Below are 20293 nucleotides of genomic sequence, written 5' to 3' on the forward strand. Positions count from 1 at the left end.
ACAGCAATTCATCTGTGATTTGTCAAGACATTTCACTAAAAGCAGGAAATGTCAGCCTGGCATTGGAGGAAAAGTTTGTATCATTTGTTCTGTGGGGACAATGAATGTCTATATGAAAGTACTAATCCTTCTTGTCTAACCATCAAAGTGCAGATAGCCCACAGGGCATGTCTACACCTGCAGGTTGACAGTGTGCCCCTTCTCTCTGACAGGTGGCACAGGACTGATTGAAACTGTGGGTATGAAACTGCCGACACTGCAGCTTTTCAGTTTGATGATATAGGGAGAGCCTGGTACAATTTACAAGATGGAGAACAGGTGAAATACGGAGGAAAAATAAGCACAGCTGCTATTTACCCTCATCAAGAATAAAAATACAACTTAGTCATTGTTTCAGTGTTAATTTAATCATACAAATGCTTAATTATAGATACAGGGAAAAAGCTTTATTTTGACAATTTCTCTTCAGATAAATGTGCTATTTTAGGACTAAGTAAACTTTCATCTCATCCACTCACCATGCCACCCATCTCAAGTCCATACATAGTCACAAACTAAAACTAGAGAATGAATCCAGCAATATTCAGATATCCTCACCACCTCTCACACACAAACACACACACGCAAGCTCACAAGAAGGAAGCACGCACCTACACACATAAAAAAAAGATTGACACGACTGAAAGAAACAATGCAGAACAGTGTATACTGTTTGGGAGAACTCTCTGCTGACTCTCAGTACAAATACAAAACAGCTGCAACACAGAATGCTGGTGAATTTTACATACAGGTACTCATGATAATAAAGGTAATGAACTCTAAATGTAAAGAATAACATGTAGATGTTCATAATTAGAACTGGGAGGTGATCTGATAAATTAAAATAATTTTTAAAAATACAATTAGTTGTGTTTGAATGCAATACCACCTTAAAAAAAACAGTAACACTATCATGGAGTTCTATCAACAACCTTTCCCATTTTATTTTTAAGCCAAAATACATGATCAAATTCCTTGTCATTGACATGATGAACATAGCAAAACTTAAGTAAAAATTCAGGTATGACAGCAGACAAACTCATTCGCAGATATGTAAAACCTAAGCTCAATCAATATTAGTTTTTTTAAAATCAGACACTGGTGCAGCGATGAAAGTGATGTTTAAGAATGGAAACTTTATGTTTAATAACAAAACTTAAAGCTCTGAATAACAGGCATTTTGGGTAGAGATTAGCAGAACAAACCAATGAAACCTTCTGGAAAAGGAATCCACACAATAAGTCAAAAATCACTACTTTTCCTCATTAGCAGTGGCGAACAGTGTTGTGCAAATAGCAGTAACAGAACATCAGGTTTAAGAATGCTGATGCAAACCATTAATTTTCATATTTAAATTGTCTTACTACCATCCAACTACATCTCATTACCTTTTCTTCACAATGTACTCAGAATGTCAAGGCAAGTTTTAGTTGGTCATTTGATTTTTAGCACCACCTGCTGGATGTAAATGGGACTGTTTGCATCTGCAACGCACAAATATGACAGCAAATAAATAACATCAGGGCAATTAGTGAGTCAGTTCATCCAAACGGTGCAGAATTGCTTAACAATACTTCAGAGGTACACACCTAGTAAAGCTCTCTCAGTATTCATGTGTGTGTGAATTGACACGTCATCCCTTGCCCAAGTAGTATACACCACTGTTATGTCAGTTAAATCCAAAGAGAAACCATTAACATACATGCACAGGCGCACGCACGCACACACGCAGACACACACACACATATATATATCTAGTACACATACTGTAGACATGGACTCTGAAACTACAGTCTTTCACCAGGCAAAATAGATTTAGATGGCTTTTTCAACCCTTCCTCACACCTCACTGGCTCAAACTCACTTGCATCCTTTTGCGCTTCAGCATCTAATTAAAGCGAAAACCCACCCAAAAAAAAAAAACAAACAAAAAAAAAAAAACACACACACATTGTCCCATGCAGTCTGAATCAAGCACCAGCAGACTGTGTCATTTTATGACAGCACAGATTAGTGTCTTGGTTCACTGGACTTTATCTTTGGGAGAGATGGGGTTCCTACACAGGGATCATCCATATTTCCTTTGCAAAGATTTCAGGACTTTGACCTAATCTTTAAAATGCTTTAATTTCATGTATCAGATTAGTGACTGGAGACTAAGACTTCTTTCAGCAATGATTGGGATGGAATTATTTTTTACTTTAATCACACAAAGATGGGCTCCTTCATGTCAAGTTGTTTTATGACTACATTTTAAATGTTGTCGAAGTATCACAGGAAACACTGGGACGAGTTGGATTGTTGTTTTGGAATTTGACAGCCAGGTTTTCTCAAAAAGGGCATTTAGTAAAATAGGTAGCATGACAAAGTGTGATAAAAAAAAAAAAATCTTCTTAGAGGCTGAAGCAAACACGTGCGTAAGTGTTATGTGATCTGGCTCTGCGACCAAGGTTCAAGGAGCCCAAAACCAGTAGTTATAGTGTGAAAGAGTGAACACCAGTTATGACAGTACCTTTTGAGTAGTAAATGTAATACAAAGTCACATACTGGTGGTAACTTCTAGTGCTGCCAGCCTAAGTTCCATTATTCTCAATAACAAGAACACTTGAAACATGACCGTAGAACATATGATCGTGAAGTATGTTTCTTCTCTGTTTTTCTTTCTCACTGGAAAGCAAATTTGTCATCTTTTTGGACTATATCACAATTAGTGTGAACCTTTGTGAGATTGAATAAAGCAAGTAAAGCTGGTAAATGAATGTCAGATTGGGGGCCTGAAATTGTAAAAGAAAAATTCCAGCAAAAACTCCTTTAGACACCAAAACTCAACAGACCTTTTAATGCTGGTTTATACTGAGGTCATCATATGTTCGGACCTGTAAATAGCACTCAAGTCAACATCTAATTTGTAATCACAACCAGAAAATTCAGACTTCTCTGACAGTTCTTATTCTTCTGACTTGGTACTGTTAGATGATGTGAACTGCATGACGTATATACTGTATGAGAATGCAGCAAAAGCACAATGATTTATCCAAGATCTAGAGTAATTCTGCCGTTGTCTTTTGTGAACTGCAGTTTTTATCTGTGGCCAAGTGGCTGGTACAGAAGGTCATACTAACTGTTTAACATCCCACATCATTCACCAAATCTGTGAGTAAAAGTGTTGCGAGGCTGTCATCTGGAGGAGTTTGGAAATATTCAATCCACTTTTAATAAAAATGAGGTGTGCTTGGTGTGGTGAATAATGAGACAAGATTACACTTTTTTCCTTATAAAGCATACATCCCACAATATTTCTGTGTTTTTTTTTTTTAAAGGCCTCAAAATTATCGAGGATCACCAAAGAGTTTTGACCTGTGCTCCAACAATTTTCCAAACATTTTCAGATCTGTGTAGGAACCCTGAAGAAAACAATTGCCCATGGGAATACCAAACTGTATGTAGATTGTTTTGGGTTGATTTTCCCTTTAATTAGCTGTCTTTTACAGTGGAAATAAAAATAGTTGTGTGTATCTATTTTTAAGGGTTTATAGCACTCGTAAATGAAGCATTCACACATGCGAATCCGGGTGTAGATGTCAGGTGGGATGTTTCACTGTAGCAGATGTAATCCATCACCTCACTGTAAATTGTGTTTCTGTGGAAAGGGCCATGGGTTGGGGTGAGGGTCGTCATGAGTCAGTATAAAACAACTGTTCCTCCCCCCCCCTCCAGCTCCTCAACATTGAACGACTCCCAGGGTGCTCAGCTCATCATCCACCGTGGGGGGGTCTTTGTCATTCTAGCTCTGTCCAAACGGATAGGGTCCATGAATACCCTGGAAAAAATGAGAGAACAGGTATTAGCTCACAGCTCAAATGTTTCTTTTACAACACAAGAGATGCCTGTGAAAGATTTCTGCTGATATCATCAGTTTCCGGGCAGTAACTGTGGTACTTGTAGGAACCAGCTCAGTCAATGTCCTTTTGAATAAATGATGCATTTGAATAGACTGACTGGCTGACAAAGCTAAGTGGTTCTCAACAGTCCAGTTTAACCACCCAGGACAGGCTATGGGATGCCACGACTGTATAATGTAACCACAATGTGGCCCCACCTAAGAGATTCAGGTCATTAAATTGAGTTAATAAATAGTTACACTTACAGGGAAGTGCTCAACAGATGTCATGAATTATGTTTTAAATAAAGCCATGGCTGGAGTTTTTCTGATTCACATCACAATAAATCAACAATAAAAGAAATTCACAGCTGAATAGAAGCAATACTCACATGGTGGTCACAGTACATGTTATCTCAGATATTATTTTAAGTCTATGGCCACACTAGCAGCATAATTTGGCTGAAATGATAATTACACAACTAATAAATGAACAAGAAATGAAGAGATAACTTAGCTTGTTTGTTTTTTTTAGCTCCTTATCACCATTTGGGGAAAGAAATGGTGCCAAAGGAAAGGCCCTATAGTTACCTTTAGTGAAAATGATCTGTCCTCTGTACAATGAGAACATTTTGAACATCTTTAAGGGTAGGTCCACAAGTTTTGAAGTCTGCCTTAAAACAATAATCAGGCCATTAAGAGATCCTTTCTTAATGCACTTTAACACAATTGCATATCTTTTCTTACTGTGTTTTAGTATGAAATCCCCCTCTGTGTTTCCCCATGCAGCCTTTCTTTCCTGAGCAGGGGTGGAGGGACAGTAACACAAAAGAAAGGTTGTACTAACACACTAACTCCGAAAGATTCCCACTTGATTTATCAAAGTCAGACAGCTGAAGCCTCACACTGGCTTCAGATAAACTTTGGACTGTATTCTTACACAGAGTGAAGACTGTGATTTTGTAATCACTGACTACTGTTTTAAGACAGACTCAAAAAACTGTGAACCTATCCTTTAAACTCGGTTCTCCTTTAAACGTGGCTCAACTGGTGATGTAGCTGTGCTTTGAGTTCAATTACAAAAAATGAAGTTACCCAAACTAATAAATTACTAACATGCTATCATTTAGCAAGTAATGTTAAGCATGTTAGCAACACAGAATTTTGGCATATTTCACTCTGGGCCAAATGAAGGGACTCAGAGGCACATCACTAGCATTGCTAAAAGGAACTAGCCAGGCCTTGCAACTATCCTATTTGTCACATGAAAATAAAGATGAAAAAGAAAGCACTTCCTGATTACTGGAAGCCAGGTGGTTATACATTGTGCAATGTGCTTTATGTGCTCAGTGTACTCTACAGTCAAACCGAAATTGATTCTATCAGAACAGTCCCTCCTCTCTGTTCCAAGTGCTTTTCCTTCAGTTACACCTTATTAGAATAAGAAACTCCTCCAACTGGACAGCTCCTGAAGAGACTACTGAGGAATTTGTTGTGAATATAAACAATCCCTTAATCATGTCATCTTGACCAACACTTGAGCAGTTTTTTCAATTAATTTATTGGTGTTAAAAGTGTATGACCAATTCCACCTCTGAGCCAAAATCTCTAGTTATCAACAAGAAATCTAATAGACAGACTACAATGAAACTGACTGAGCACATGCATGCTCCATAGAGAATGAACCCTTCTTACACTCAAAGGCACCCTCAGACCAAAATTTTAATTTTGCACAAAACATATCTCATTATGTAAATGGAAGACTGCAATTAAACTTGCTGAGCACATTCATGATTAAAAAGGGAAAAACACCTCTGATTTAAATGATCCCACGAAATTCCAGGCAGCACCATCCTCAGGCCGAACGTTACAGTTCTAGGTAAACTTGAGTAAACCGTCACACTGGTATATGGAGCTAAGCCAACAATGCTTTTTCACAAAATATCACACAATATTATAGTACTGTTGGAAAACAATCATGACTGTGCCTGAGATTATTAGCATATATTTTGTATTTTAAAAGTCTTTTGGCTTTTGGGCTTCAGTTTTAAAATGTGGCATCTCTTATTTTGTAAAAGCAAGTACTATTACATCTCCCCCAAGCCAAACAGGCTTATTTAAAATATCAATATTTCAAAATCATAAGTCAGTCAGTCATATGGGTTCACCCCTAAAGGAAGCACGTGTTGTATCACATCAGCCAGGGGGTGTGTATACTGTGAATGGATGCCTACACTGGAGTCACACTGGATGCATAGTGGGTGTGTGTTGTTGCCTCATACCTGCTGTGTTGCTGCTACTGCTGCTCTATCTGTCTACATAGAGTTTGCAGATACTTAATTGTTGGATCTACAATTTTTCTGATTTATTTATGACAGAAAATGCCCCTAAAATGCCACTGTCGCCACAAGCAGCTGCTAAAATTGTTAAAAAATATATATTCATATTCTTTTATGTCTATGACATGTTCAGATTTAGCCTGGACATAGAGACTATAATGGAAGGTGTCAGTTTTGTGCAATGTTTGTGGTATGATGTCAACAGGTCTTCTCTCTGTCTATTTTTGCTGCAAGACGCAATTGCCACACCTGAAAAATAGGCTAGAAGCTGAATCTATAGATCATGTGACGCAGCTGTGACGCATGAGACACGCAGGCAGTGTGCTTGCTCTAATCCATTACCGTGGGCGCCGAAGTGAAAACCAAGACGTCCCACAACTGCCACACGCACGCGACCCATCCGGTTATGAGTGGAGAGCCTCGTGGACTACAAAATCTTAAAGTTGATGCATACATACCTGACCGTAAGTCACCACAGAAAGGTTAGTTTGAAGACCATTTGACGACCTATTAACAGCATTATGAGACAGTCCATTTTGATCTTGCTGGATTGGCTCCTGTGTGTGTTCCCAAGCCCCGCCAGGATCTCTGAAGCTGTTGTCAGTGGCGTCGTGCTTGTTCTTCTGTGGTGAGGCGAAGGGGTTGAAGTCTCCCTGTACGTTACGTTGGGGTTGGGTGTTGAATTCTGTCTCGAAGGAGGACAGTTGCTGGGTCACACCAAGGAGACCTCCAACTTCTACACTAAGAATCACCCAGATTACATCTGTGAAGACAAGGAGCATGCACAAACATGGGCTGACTATATGATTCACACAGGATACCAATGTGCAGATTTTTTTTCTGTGTTTTATGATGATAAATTGTATATTTTTTGCTTGATTGGTCAGAAAAAAAGAAGTAATATAAGGATTTCACATTGGGCTCAGAGGAATTTTCTTGGAATTGTGAAGCAAAATCTTCACAGATTAGAAGAATAATGAAAATAAAAGTTAGTTGCAGCCCTAATAAATTGTCATTCTCATTAAAAATTAAACAAATCATTTTTCCTACCTCCATAGAATAACCCAGTGGCTGTGCACATCCTCCACTGACCCTGGTACATGCCAGGATTTGTGGGACTTCGCATCTGCACACTCACATCTGATATTTCCTGGGGGTCTAGAGACTTCACCATAACTGTGTTTACATGCCCAAACTGATCCCCACCAATGTACTTGAGACAGACTCCAGGCGGCCACGACTCTGCACCTGTAACATACAAGTATAGGCGCAATCACAACCCAGTTTAACAACAGAACCGTGACTGTGTCATGGTGCATTTTGCAAAAAGATTTAGAAAGGAAACTTGTGTAAGCTAAACATGTGAATGCAGTGACATGTTCCATACCTGTGTTTTGTATCCTCCAGGTCTTTGTGAATGGTGTATCTGGAGGAACAGACTCTCCTTCCCCAATTGTCACATCTTCAACGAAGGACATAGATGGCGTGTTGACATTGGGACTTTCAAAGTCATAATATGCACCAATAGCAGCCTGAAGGTTCCTGTTTGAACAGAAAAGAAAAAGCATGTTATCAATGGTTGACATTACCAAAGTAATCCTGGTCATTACAATATAAACAAATACTTGCTGAGTCAGGGGGCTGAGCCCTGGTCTCTCCAGCTGACGGACAGTCTTTCTGATCTGCTCTTCATAAACTAGTGAACTACCTAATCAAATATGACAGTCCACTCTTCTGATACTAACAGTTCAGAGTAAAATCCACCCTAAAATAGAATTCACATATTGTTACGTTACATTTTGTGAGTCTCTTTTCAAACAAGGCATCACGAGAAAATTTCAAGAACTGCTGAACAGATAGTAAACAATGGAGACAATATACTGTAAATGTCTCTTTTATGGACACTTCAATGTTCCCTCATTCCAGCTTCTCAAATTTGATTATTATTATTATTATTATTATTATATTTATATGATAGTATGCAAAATACAAATTTCTTGAGGGAGTTAGAGAAGGGGCACTATTTCATACCGCAAATGCCAGATATTTACAAGCAGTATTACAGCAATTTTAGGTCAGTCTCTCCTCAAAGGCATTTCCAGTGCTGTGCTCAGCTGTACACACCAAAGTCATGGATGGAAATAATAAACAACATCGTGTATTAAGTGTTTTTTTTAATGATATATTGAGGCATTACTGATTCAGAGCTGGAAGCAGGATTTAAATAAAAATATATTTATGAATGACACCAAAGTTGCTTATTTTGCATTGCGATAACAGATATAGAGTTTCATTACTAGATGTAATGTTTCCACAATGTGTAAAGCTGATGTCAAATCAGTTTCATCAAATTGTTTAGGACCATCTGCTCACTAACTAGTTATGAGACAAAATGCATCAGGATTTCTTGGCAGAAATCTTGATCCTGTGCACTCAGGCCTATGCTGACATATGACCACGATTTATCGATCTAAAATCTGCACGCAACCAAAACTAAAACCAGAATGAGTGATGATGTCATCTTTCCAACGTGATGACATTACGCTCCAAGATGAAACTTGAATAAGCTGCGGTTTTGTTTTGGTTTTTTTTGCTTGTTTTTGAGCGCACCTCTCCCTTTAGATGGGATGCGATCAAACCCTTCGACCCCTGATCGGCTAAAAGTTTGGTATCAGTTGATCGGGAACACCGAGACCACTTGTTGTCAGCCGGTGATTGCCGCTGATCACGACTGGTTACGTCACCAGACTAACGTGAAGTGAGTGCCTTGAGTTGAAGTCTTCCCAGAGAGCTCGGTTTAACTGGCTCTGACGACTATTATGTAATATGGCTGATGATCTACGATGAGAGTTCCCTGCTCTTAAATTAGCCTGCTAGCTAGTTAGCTAACTTGCTCTTTGCTTTTACAATTATTTTACTTAGTATGGCTCAAAATCTGGACAAACTTAAACATTTCGCTTCCGTTTGCCCCTGAAACGATATTTAGGAGTTAAACCGCCATTTCCCGCGTCCTCTCGGTTTTAAACAACACTAACTAACCTCTGTGTGCGGCTCTTGATTTTTAAGCATTTTATCACATGCTAAGTAGCTAATTAAGCGGGCAACGTTAGCGTCATGTTGCTGTCCCACAACAGGCCCTCGCATCCCCGCACTCACCAGTTGGTCATGTCCAGGAAGAAGGCGCAGCCGGCTGGGTTGAGCTGGAAGCCCAGTAGCCTCTGAAACTCCGAAATGAGGACGTCCTTGTCCGTGGTCCCCATGCAGCTGAACTTCTGCATGAGTTCCGCGTCCACGTCCATGTCCGTGCCCTCCATGTGTGGCGGGTGTCCCGTAAGCGGAGACGGGGTAGTACGGGAGGGAGAGGGGAGAGAGAGAGAGGGGGGGGGGTCCTCTCTCAGTTTAGTCCGAGGCCTTGTTCAGCCATAACAACCAGCTCAACAACAACAACCGTGAGTGCGCATGGCACGAACATGGGGACGGGGTTTGACGTTGCAACAGCCAGCGCGTCACCTTCGCCAATCACGTAGTGGGCGTCGACGTCATCTGTTGCTATTTGCAGCCACGTTTTCATTGGGTTATCAATAAAATACAAGCTGCCCTTTTTTCAGCTGAGTACCAGATATAAGTTTAATTCTGGATGTAATATGTGCATTTGTAGATTATCACAGTGGTGCCCCCCCCCCCCCCCCCTCCTGACATAAATATCATAATAATCATTATTGCAAATATCCCACATCTTTGTTGTATATTTTCTATCTTAATTTTATTTTAATCTTATTTTAATTTTTAACTTGCAAATTCTACCTCTTATTTTACCCTAAGTCTATTTATGTTACTGTTTGCACCAACCACCAGCACAAATTCCTTGTATGTGGAAACAAACTTGGTAATAAAACTGATTCTGATTCTGATTCTGATACAAAATGACTACAAATGATGCATCTATGCATAGCTGTTTTGCATGTGTTTGTGATTGTTTTGTGTCTCCTTGTCTTCATTTTGCGGCCTTTTGTGTTTGTTTTGTGTCTTTTTATTGTCATTTTGCATCTGCTTGTGGTCATTTTCCCTCTCTCTGTAGTTATGTTGTCTCTCTATTAGGTTGACCACAAGAAGACATAAAATGACCGCTGTTGTTATTGTATGTCTTTTTGTGGTCATTTTGAGTCTTGTTGTGGTTGTTTTCCATTTCTATGTAGTCTTCTGACTTTCCCTCAAGAAATGTTAACAGTCATTTCAACAATGGATCTGGTCCATGGGCCCCCTGACCCCTTGGATTCCTGAGCCTCTGCCTGGTAGGCCCTCCATAGAAGTATTTTGTTTTGTTTGAGATAGATCTCTGATAAGAAAGAAAACTCAAAACCTTCGTTGCTTTCGGGCTTACTGTAGCCCCCCGATTCATGGTGAAAACCCAATTTGCTCTGTGTATGCGTGAAATGTGGCTATTGGTTGGTCCTTACTGACAACAGGGAGTACACAGAGGCAGGGACTGGCAACTACCACTGCAAGGCAAACATTGCCTTTTCTCTGCCTTCAGCTTTGGTTGTTTCCAAAGTTTGCTTTGGCCTCGCTGAAACTTCCCTGGTATAATTAAAGTTGACATTGCAGGCATTTTGTTGGAAATGTTCCACCATATCCTTTTATTTTCATCAAGTATCTCAGCCCAAGTTTATAATGTCTGATTTCCAAGGACATCTTTCCCATTTCTATCAATAAGACAGGTATTGGAGTAGTGTGAAATGCCCCACTACATATTCTCAGGGTTAGCTTGTACTATATCCAGTTTTTAAATCACTGTAGTTTAACCACATTCGGTTAAACAAAAAGTTTTTGATTTAGTCTTATAGTTCATTTTGCAGATTCTGAGTTGGTAATTTCTTTTTATATCCAAATATAATGTATTTTGTTTTATCTTTTGACATTTTAAAGCCTAGTCATTGGCCCATTCAATCCCCTTATCCAGAGCTCTTTGAATTTGATTGAAAAACAGCTCACTCCTAGATGGTCCCATCAGCTGCAAATAATGAAGGACCATATTCTTTTCACACTCTGCTAAATATTCCATTAACCAAGATGAATGGCGATAACAACACCATTCTCCAAGTTCCTCAGATAGCTCAGACCTTTGCACAGTTGTTCTCTGAAAGACTTCTTTGCTGTATATACCATGAGGCAAACAAATGAACAACAGTTGCTGATTCATGACAAGGTTGATTAAATCATTCATACTCTCAGGTGTTCACACCTTAATGAGTACAATGGCCTCTTAATGTTAACTCTCAGTCTTCCTCTTTTCCGAGCATCATGGCAATTAATAACCCTTCCTTCCCTAGCATGTCATATGCTTTTTTAATGTCTGTCAGATACTGACACTACCACTTCTTCATTTGTTATAGCTGATATTGATATCAATATCTAGAGTCCATTGTTGAGCACCTCTGCCTCAAACCACTTTGATATTGCACAAAGTAACCTCCTTTGTCCAACCTCTGTACCAGTATGTCTTTTATCATCTGTTCTATAATAATTACGAATGATATAAATAGAGTGGGTAAGATCTTTAATTTTAGTAAAAGTATATCAGTTATTGCAATTTGTGATGAAAACACAGTAAATCCTTCAACGAAATGTTCTCAATTATTTTGCTTTCCAATTAAAATCTGTAAATGGACAAAATATAACTTAAAATATTCTATTATCAAACATATTAAGATGCAGTGGCTTATTTCTGAATCAATTATCGCCTTATTTATAGAAAAGAAACCGTTTTTTCAGTGACACGACTTCTAGGCGGAACTAACGTTATGTAGTACTTATATCTGGCAGGAACATTTATTGGTAACACCGGTGCCGCGCTCTCGACCGAGGTTGCTGAGAAACATGCCGAAGTAAGTTCACATATTGTCTCATGTTTTTATGCTTATTCTCTGATTTCCACTTTACAAAACACTTAATAAATGTTAGTGTTCATGTTGAGGACAGGATGGTGCCAAATTAAACTTTGAAAACTAACGAAACAATCCGGTTCGTTTCTGGATAAACGCTGTGAGCTTTGTTTGGGCTGTGTCTATGTGCTGGAGTGAACCTCGATTTACCAGCAAAAGAACAACTACAACACCGTGATATTAAATATCTTTTCATCATATTATCACGTCGAAATTACTTACGGCTATTACTTACTAGGCTAACGTAACGTCACACAACACTAATGTTTTTGACAAAACGACCAGAAATGAAGATCCGGTTACTCACATGATGTGGAGTTTGCGACAGTATCACCTGGCTTTCATCAGACAGGTTTCTCAGTTGTAACCGAACAACTACATTGAATTGGCAGTTTATTAGGTACATTTTGCTAAAAATTAATGCAGTCTAATGCAACATCTCTGAAATAATCCCAACCTTCATGAAGGTTTGTGTTGTATTAAATAGCTGCTGATTCAAAATAATGGTCGCTTTGGAGCCTGTAGTTTGTGGTGCTGTTGAACTATCGCACTATATAGAGCGATGTTTCTGGTATATAGTTTACCCTCACTGATATAAGCGGGCTGGACAAAATAGTAGAAACATCTGTCAGTAGAAAAAAATGCTATTCAGTAGCACCACACACTGCATCCTCCAAAATATATACATAAACCTGAATCAAACAAAAACCGAACATTATAACCACTGTAAAGATAGGATTTATTGCAGGACCGTTGTATTGCACTGCATTACTTTTGTACCGTTTACTGTACTATCTCATACTTTGGAGATTTTAAAACTTTATTACATGTGATCTCTTTTATGATGCTATTGTTTTTATTGCGTCTTTGTTTTGTTATTTCTTTTTGCTGATTTGGGTTTTTTTTTTTTTTTTGAAATTTTTGAATGAAAATATTCTTGTTCTCAGGTCTCTTGTGAAAATGAGATCTCATTTTAACTGAGACTCCCTGAATAAATAAAGATTGAACTTACTTACATTATTCTGAATAGAGCTCCAACTAGTAGTCATTCCACAGCCACGGCCACAGGCATCATGTTTTTGCATTGTAAGTGCATCCACTCTTGTGAACAAGATAGCTAAGGAACACCTTGCTCTCTTAAAATTTGGTACTGATGTTCGCTTGGACTCAAGGATGAACTGATTTAAATTTTGTAGGTCAAGGTCACTGTGACCTCACAAAACACGTTTTTGGCCATAACTCAAGAATTCAAAAGCTAAGTATGGCAAGAGTTAACACAAATATCTAATAGGATATGAAATGTGTTAACATTTCATAACCAAATAGTCTAAGGTCAGCTTCTCAGAGATTTCTTTTCCACCGCTTTGTAATTTTTGTGCAAACCTGAATCTTTTTTCTTTTCTTTCATTCCTCAGGTTTTACTGTGATTACTGTGACACCTACCTTACACATGATTCAGTAAGTTGTGTTTGTGTGGACCAAATCAAATTGTGGAAAAGCATAAAAAAAGAATCTCTTTGTTGTGTTCTGCTCCTGTTAAATATCCACAAAATTGTTCCATTTCCCTTCTAGCCATCGGTGAGGAAAACCCATTGCAGTGGCAGGAAACACAAAGAAAATGTGAAAGATTACTACCAGAAATGGATGGAGGAGCAGGCTCAGAGCCTGATTGATAAAACAAGTAAGCAAACTATTGCTATAAACTTGCTCTTTATATCTTTAAGACACTTGGCCACTCATCCAAAAAATGTGTCTCTTCTCTAGAAGAGCTGAAGTTCTAAATATTCTAACTATAGTATAACCAGGATGGTTGAGAGTTTCCATTGACATTTTGCGTAGTGTAAAAGGCATAGTGATGGAGGGAGCCCTGTTAAGGGTCTTCAAAAGTAAGCTTTGAAAGAGTTAACCCTTTGGTATACTGGTGTGCAGTAAGTTTAACTTGACCATAAAAGGGACCTCTAGTGGCAGTAACCTATATTACTGAGGATTCATTTGGTTTTATGGTCAACTGTTCACACTTCTCCTGTGGGCACATCATTCTTTTCTTTTCCATATTATTGCCCTGGTTAGATATAGACAATACATTTTTCAATAAATCACATTGCAGTAAAGCCTGATACATAACCCACACTATGCATGCTTATGCACTTGTGTGGGATTTACAAGCTCTCTGCCTAAATAATGTACTATGTACACCATCTTACTTGGGCCCCCTCTGAGATTACAAACCACTAATCCACATAAGAGATGCAAAGCCAATGTGATGCTAGAGCTTTGTGTTGTCCAGCGTAGAGTGATAGTGTTGTTTTTCAGACTAAACTCATTTGCAGCAACAAATACTTAAAGAAAGATGGTAGACTACACACCCTGTCATCATGTCAAGAATACAGATGACTGTTGTTTTTAAAGAAGACTGCTTTAGTGGCAGTGGTGCTTTTATCTGTATTTTTCCATTACCGCCCTTACCCCAAACACTTAACATTGCAGCGGACAGGAGCATTAAATCACAGATTTTAGACTACATAGCGTGTTTTCCTATGCAGAAAAGTGTTGTTTGCATTCAATACCTAGAGCATGATACAGGCTTAAATTAAATTAGATTGTGTGCTGTAAACGATCGATGCTGTACATGAAATATCTCTGTGGTTGATTTTGTGTTAATGTTTTATCTTTTCTCCCAACAGCGGCTGCCTTTCAACAGGGAAAGATTCCTCCCACACCGTTCCCTGGTGGCCCTCCTCCAGGTGAGTCCATTGTCTTTCAGCCCTGCAGTAAACTAATTTACTATAACACGGATGCTGGCTTTTTATAGTTGAATTAATTCTCATTCATTCATTCTCTTTTTCCATTCATTGGGCAAGATACTGAACCCCACATTGCTCCTGATAGCTGATTCATCACTGTACAAGTGTGTGTGTGTGTGTGTGGGCGTGATGTATGAATGTGTGAGTGAATGGATAAATGTGGTATTGTAAAGAGCTTTGGCGGTCAGTAAGACTAGAAAAGTGCTGTATATAAGTGAAAGTCCATTTACCATTTCTGTTACCGACCAACTTTATTGTGGAGTTCTGGTGATGACTCTGCTAAAACAGAGCAAACAGTGAAGTTACATTCAGAGTGTCCACTGAATGCAAATCAGCAACATTTCTAAGTTATGACAAAGGTCTGTTTTAGCACTTTGATGTGTTTATTTCTAAAAAAAAAAAAAAAAAAAAGAAAGAAAAAACAGACAAAGCTCCAAAGAGTTATAATCACTTGTGGCCAACCTTGTAGATGTATAGGTTAGAAAAATGCTTAAAGTTTTTGATTTGTCAAGGTGCATAGTCTCAGATTTTGATTGTGTTTGCAAAAGTGGGCTCCTTTTGTTATTTATTTTTATATATATATATATATATATATATATATATATATATATATATATATATATATATATATATATATATACCGTATTTTCCGGATTATAAGGCGCACTTAAAAGCCTTTAATTTTCTCAAAAAACGACAGTGCGCCTTATAATCCGGAGCGCCTTATATATGGATTAATTCTGGTTGTGCTTACTGACCTCGAAGTGATTTTGTGTGGTACACAGCGCTCACGGCGCTCTGTCAAAATGTTTTAGTACGACTTTGGTAAACTACAAAGCCGCACCGCTTGCAGCATTACGGCTATCGTAGTCAGGAGCGTCGCGGAGTAATACATACTGTGCTTCACCATAATATTATGGTGTGTGTGTATAAGGACCTATAAGGAGTCATTGTGAATACGCTAACATTTGATTTAGCAGTATCAGACTGTGTTTTTTTTACGCGTTACAACTGAACAAGGTTGGGAGTTATTGTGAACGTGTTTAATAAAGTCTGACTGACTTATCTGACTGTTTTGTTTCGCTTAATGCGCCTTATAGTCCGGTGCGCCTTATATATGAACAAAGTTCGAAAATAGACCATTCATTGACAGTGCGCCTCATAATCCAGTGCGTCCTATAGTGCGGAAAATACGGTAAGTCTGGGTTGTAGGCTGAGGTTGACAAGCCGCCATTACTGTGGTGGCAGCTAACTTGCAGAAACAAAAATCTGTCCAGCAGATTCCGCTAAACTTGTGTTGTTCACAATGAACAGCTTAACAATTAACTGACAATAATTACATTGACTGATTAATACTAATAATATTAGTTAAACAGTTAAAATATCCTAGGACGTCACTACCACCTGAGCAGGTACTCTCTGCCACGGGTCTCACAGGTTAACAGACTGCGCACCACACTAACCCCAGAGCATGTAGACATGTTGTTGTTTCTGAATAAAAAATGAAAAAAATAAAAAATGCTGAGGACTGAGGTAGGCAAGGCCTGTTTTTTTTATTTTTAATATGCAACAAGATTTTCCTTTTTGTAAACCTGTGGGCTGTTTCTGATCATAAATCAGCTGAGAGTGGAGGAGGAGGAGGTTTTAGTTACAGTGCTCTCTGTGCTGGAGGATTCAATGAGTGTTTTCATCTTCTTGATCCGTTCATACATTAGAAAGTCTGGCTGCCATTTGCTGTTTATTTTTGATAAGTTATTAAATGTTTCTCTACATGGAACGGGCTTTTCTTCTGGCTCCAGTATATTTTAATCTTGTTGGTTAACGGTTAATGATTGGTTATAGATCACTGGCTATCAGTTGGAAAAAGAAAATTCACAATGAGCATCCCCAGCAGGAAACAATTACGTTAAAAATAGTCATCTGAAGTCAGATTTTTGACCTGGTTTTAACAGATGGTTAAATGATTAACAGCTTCCAATGATTTTTATCTACAATTAAATTTAACAATTTAAAAATGTTTACATAACTTTACTCAGGTGTATGTTTTGTGTTTGGTCACAGGCCCTTCAAATAAAACGTTATTCACTGTGATAAATCTGATCTAATTCACCTGAATAATACCTTGTCTTCACATTGACTGTACATTTGATATTTGTAATACAGGTGGGCCTCCTCGGCCAGGCATGCTACCAACACCCCCCATGGGAGGTCCTCCTATGATGCCCATGATGGGGCCCCCACCACATGGAATAATGCCTGGTGGACCAGGTAAGACGCATGTTTCTTTGGCAAAGCTTCACATATTTCTAATTTGTGTAACGTAACATTTAAATGTGCTCCCAGGCACAGACTGTTTGGGGGAGTTGAATATATTTCAAACAAGTCTGTTTTTTGATGCCCTGTAATGGAGCTGCATTAATTAGTCAGTTAATTGATTAGTAAATTGACAGTTTGGCAGTTTTAATAGGCAGATATTTTGATAATAAACTAACTGTAGAAATTCCAAATGTTTACTGCTTCCAGCGTCTAAAGAGAGTGAGGATTTGATGCTTTATATTGTTATGTGTCTTCAGCAAACTACTCGTTTTATCGGTTTTGGATGTTGGTTCTGAATATGAATTTGTCACCAGAAGCAGTTTGAAATTATCACTACCCAACAGTTCTGTTTCTTATTGTTACAAATAAAGTAGTCCTGTAGAAAAATTGTCTGCACACCAATAAAAAGGAAAACAGGTTCTGAAGATGCGAAAAGAGTTTTGTTTTTTTCATATGTAGAAAGTGGCAAAAATATATGTAAGAATAGTTGATTGTTTGAGTTTTGCTCTTTGTTGTTCCTGAAGCTCAAGGTCTTGGGAAATGCAGCTTTTCTTCATATTTATAGAATTGTAAATTAAATAATGATAATAATGCACTGTAAAAATTTTTTTACCTGAAAACCAAAAGAGAAAAATATTTCCATGGCATGCCCAGTTAATATAATCAGATTGACAAGTAGGATCTTAACCAGGTTTCTAAATGAGACCTCAAGTTTTAAATGCATTGATGTGACTCTGTGTAAAACTGTCCTCACAAGTCAATACCTAAGCCGTGTGTCCCTTTACTGTCACTTCGAGTAGGCATGAGGCCGCCCATGGGAGGACCCATGCAGATGATGCCAGGACCACCACACATGATGCGTCACCCTCGACCAATGATGATGCCAGTCAGGCCGGGCATGGCGCGCCCAGACAGATAAGAACAAGTGGATTTTCTCCGTTCTTTGTTGCCATGATCAGACACGGTCAAGTGAGAACACTTGCTTTAACACTTTGGTTTATTAATGTGACTTTTTAAATTCTCAAAAGCCCAATCTCTTCAGCCCTGAACCTGACGTCCCTGAAGTAATTATGTGATATTTGTATAATTACTTTATTTTCTACTTGAGCCTTGGTATTTATTTCTATTCACCTTATTAGGATTCATTTCAGATCCCCATTTTAAAGACACTTTTTTAGATTAAAAAGTCTCTCCTGTGTTAGCGGCAAGACTGAAATATCTCGTCTCACTCTGACATACTGTTCAACACACATTAAAAGAGCGTTTATGATTTTTTTTTTTTTTAATTGTTTGTAACTATACTTGGTTTAGGTTTTTACATATTTGTTGTATTTCATTACATTGCTTTGAGAAATAAAACAGTGAATTCAAAACTGCTTCTTTTAAATTGTCGTACATATCAACAAAGCTCATTTTGAATGTTTTATCAGCTCTTCACTAATACAGCTGTTTTCAGTTGTTCTGGCTTATTGCTGCTACGTTTTAATTTGTGTGACATCACAAAGCTAAGACGACAGTGAAGAAGAAGTCCACTCTACAATCACATACAGTAGAGCCCTAGTGAAAACACCTGTGGGTGCACTATGGGTAATATGTGAGGTCTTAAGGTGAAAACTTTAAAGAGAATTGAGATCTTCAGCTTTTTTGAAAAGGCTATGTCACAATTTTTGTACTCAAGTCTGCAAAATTTCAGTTTATTTTCACTGTCTGGGAAATAAGTGTAGTTGTGTAATGTCTTCAATGTAACCAAAAAAAGGGTGTTAAATGTTTTTACTTGCCTGCCCTTGTGACAGTCGATTGTGCTGCTGGAGAAAGTTCAGGTTCAGTCAGCAACATCAAACACTGTCACGCCTGATGCTGCAGTAGCCAGAAGGCTCATCATCTGATGGGCAAATGAAGCAAAAACTTAAATTTACTAAATTGATTAATTTATCCATTTAATGTCGCTCCAGGTCTAGGTTGGATTAATTACCTAAACTATATCATTACCAAAAAAAAAAAAAAATTAATTCTAGTCCATATCGTCCCTCCTGGCCTTTTTTTTTTTTTTTTTTTTTTTTTTGCTTAGGGCAGTGTGACTGTCAAAATGGTGTGAAGTTGCATTCTCTTTGGTAATTAAAGGTGAATCCTGCAGAAACTCTGGAGATACAGTTTGCCCACCAGCTATCATTGGTAGTATTCCTCAAAACAGCTATGAAACATGTTTACATTAACAAAGTAGAGACAATCTCACAAATAATAATGACCCGACTCTATAGTCCCCATCAGCTTTGCCGAGCATGTTGGTGTCTTAAAGCCCATTGTTTCTGGTACGACCTGCAGCAGACTGTTGTGATTCATTCAAGCTCTAAAATGTAAACAAGTGGTGCAAGCAGTGCTGAAATAAATATGAAATGGATAATGTAATGATTCACTTTATGTACACAGAGTAGATAATTATGCACAGTATGTGTATGTAGTATATGCAACCTCCATGTATTTGACAAGTGATGGATGCCATTTAAGTTATTGTACAAAGTGTGTTTTAAACTAACGTGATTTGTAGGTACAATTAATGCTTAAGTATAACAGGGTTAATGCACAGGGATTGTTTCTGATGTTACAAGACTGATGAGCTGTTCATCAGAGTGATGGTGTGTGAGAAGGGAGCATTCTCGTGTATGGCTTTTTTGGCACACTCTGCTCTGTAGCACTTACCAGAGGGCAGGCGTGGGAGTAGGTTGTGTCCACGATGTGAGAAGTCTGCAGTGATTTCTCCTGCCTGCTTCTGGACTCTGGAGGTGTGCAAGTCCTGGATTTCAGTCTGCCTCATAATTTTTTATCATCATTAGTGCTATATTTACAGATACATCTTTATTTTGTCAATTCATACAACCTTTAAAATTCTGAAAATATTAGGTCCATTGTTCATGGCATGACGGTCACGGTTGGTAAATTCAGGAATGGTCAAACATAAGTTCAGTGCTTGACGTT

At 38.3% G+C, this 20293-nt stretch overlaps 2 protein-coding genes across 3 annotated transcripts; one reads left to right on the forward strand and one right to left on the reverse strand.

Moving 5' to 3' along the window:
* Nucleotides 1-385: 385 nt before the first annotated feature.
* ilrun (inflammation and lipid regulator with UBA-like and NBR1-like domains) lies at nucleotides 386-9727 on the reverse strand. Its single transcript, XM_071493936.1, has 5 exons — nucleotides 9415-9727; nucleotides 7646-7800; nucleotides 7309-7506; nucleotides 6717-7021; nucleotides 386-3859 (listed from the first exon to the last, which is right to left on the reverse strand). Exons 1-5 carry the CDS (start codon nucleotides 9570-9572, stop codon nucleotides 3824-3826), a joined length of 852 nt encoding a protein of 283 aa, XP_071350037.1. The 5' UTR covers nucleotides 9573-9727; the 3' UTR covers nucleotides 386-3823.
* A 2323-nt stretch (nucleotides 9728-12050) lies between these two features.
* Nucleotides 12051-18696, forward strand: snrpc (small nuclear ribonucleoprotein polypeptide C). Of its 2 annotated transcripts, none has more exons than XM_071494911.1 (6): nucleotides 12051-12143; nucleotides 13616-13658; nucleotides 13773-13881; nucleotides 14885-14944; nucleotides 17168-17272; nucleotides 18121-18696. In XM_071494911.1, exons 1-6 carry the CDS (start codon nucleotides 12136-12138, stop codon nucleotides 18237-18239), a joined length of 444 nt encoding a protein of 147 aa, XP_071351012.1. In that variant the 5' UTR covers nucleotides 12051-12135; the 3' UTR covers nucleotides 18240-18696. The 2 variants fall into 2 exon arrangements, with proteins under 2 accessions (XP_071351012.1, XP_071351011.1); XM_071494910.1 differs by having other exon boundaries at nucleotides 18118-18381.
* Nucleotides 18697-20293: the final 1597 nt, after the last annotated feature.

This window comes from Trachinotus anak, unplaced genomic scaffold, assembly GCF_046630095.1.
Source record: "Trachinotus anak isolate AG129_WGS33_773 ecotype Australia unplaced genomic scaffold, CSIRO_AGI_Tana_v1 ptg000013l, whole genome shotgun sequence".
NCBI lineage: Eukaryota > Metazoa > Chordata > Actinopteri > Carangiformes > Carangidae > Trachinotus > Trachinotus anak.

Bases quoted from the DNA above. Each gene is read 5' to 3' on its own strand.
- snrpc (XM_071494910.1), top strand. The intron at 14,945-17,167 runs GTGAGTCCATTG...TTTGTAATACAG, and splicing joins CCCTGGTGGCCCTCCTCCAG to GTGGGCCTCCTCGGCCAGGC. The intron at 17,273-18,117 runs GTAAGACGCATG...TGTCACTTCGAG, and splicing joins AATAATGCCTGGTGGACCAG to TAGGCATGAGGCCGCCCATG.
- ilrun (XM_071493936.1), bottom strand. From the start codon at position 9,572: ATGGAGGGCACGGACATGGACGTGGACGCGGAACTCATGCAGAAGTTC. The intron at 7,022-7,308 runs GTAGGAAAAATG...TTGTCTTCACAG, and splicing joins CACTGGGTTATTCTATGGAG to ATGTAATCTGGGTGATTCTT. The intron at 3,860-6,716 runs GTATGTATGCAT...CATTTTTTCCAG, and splicing joins CTGTGGTGACTTACGGTCAG to GGTATTCATGGACCCTATCC.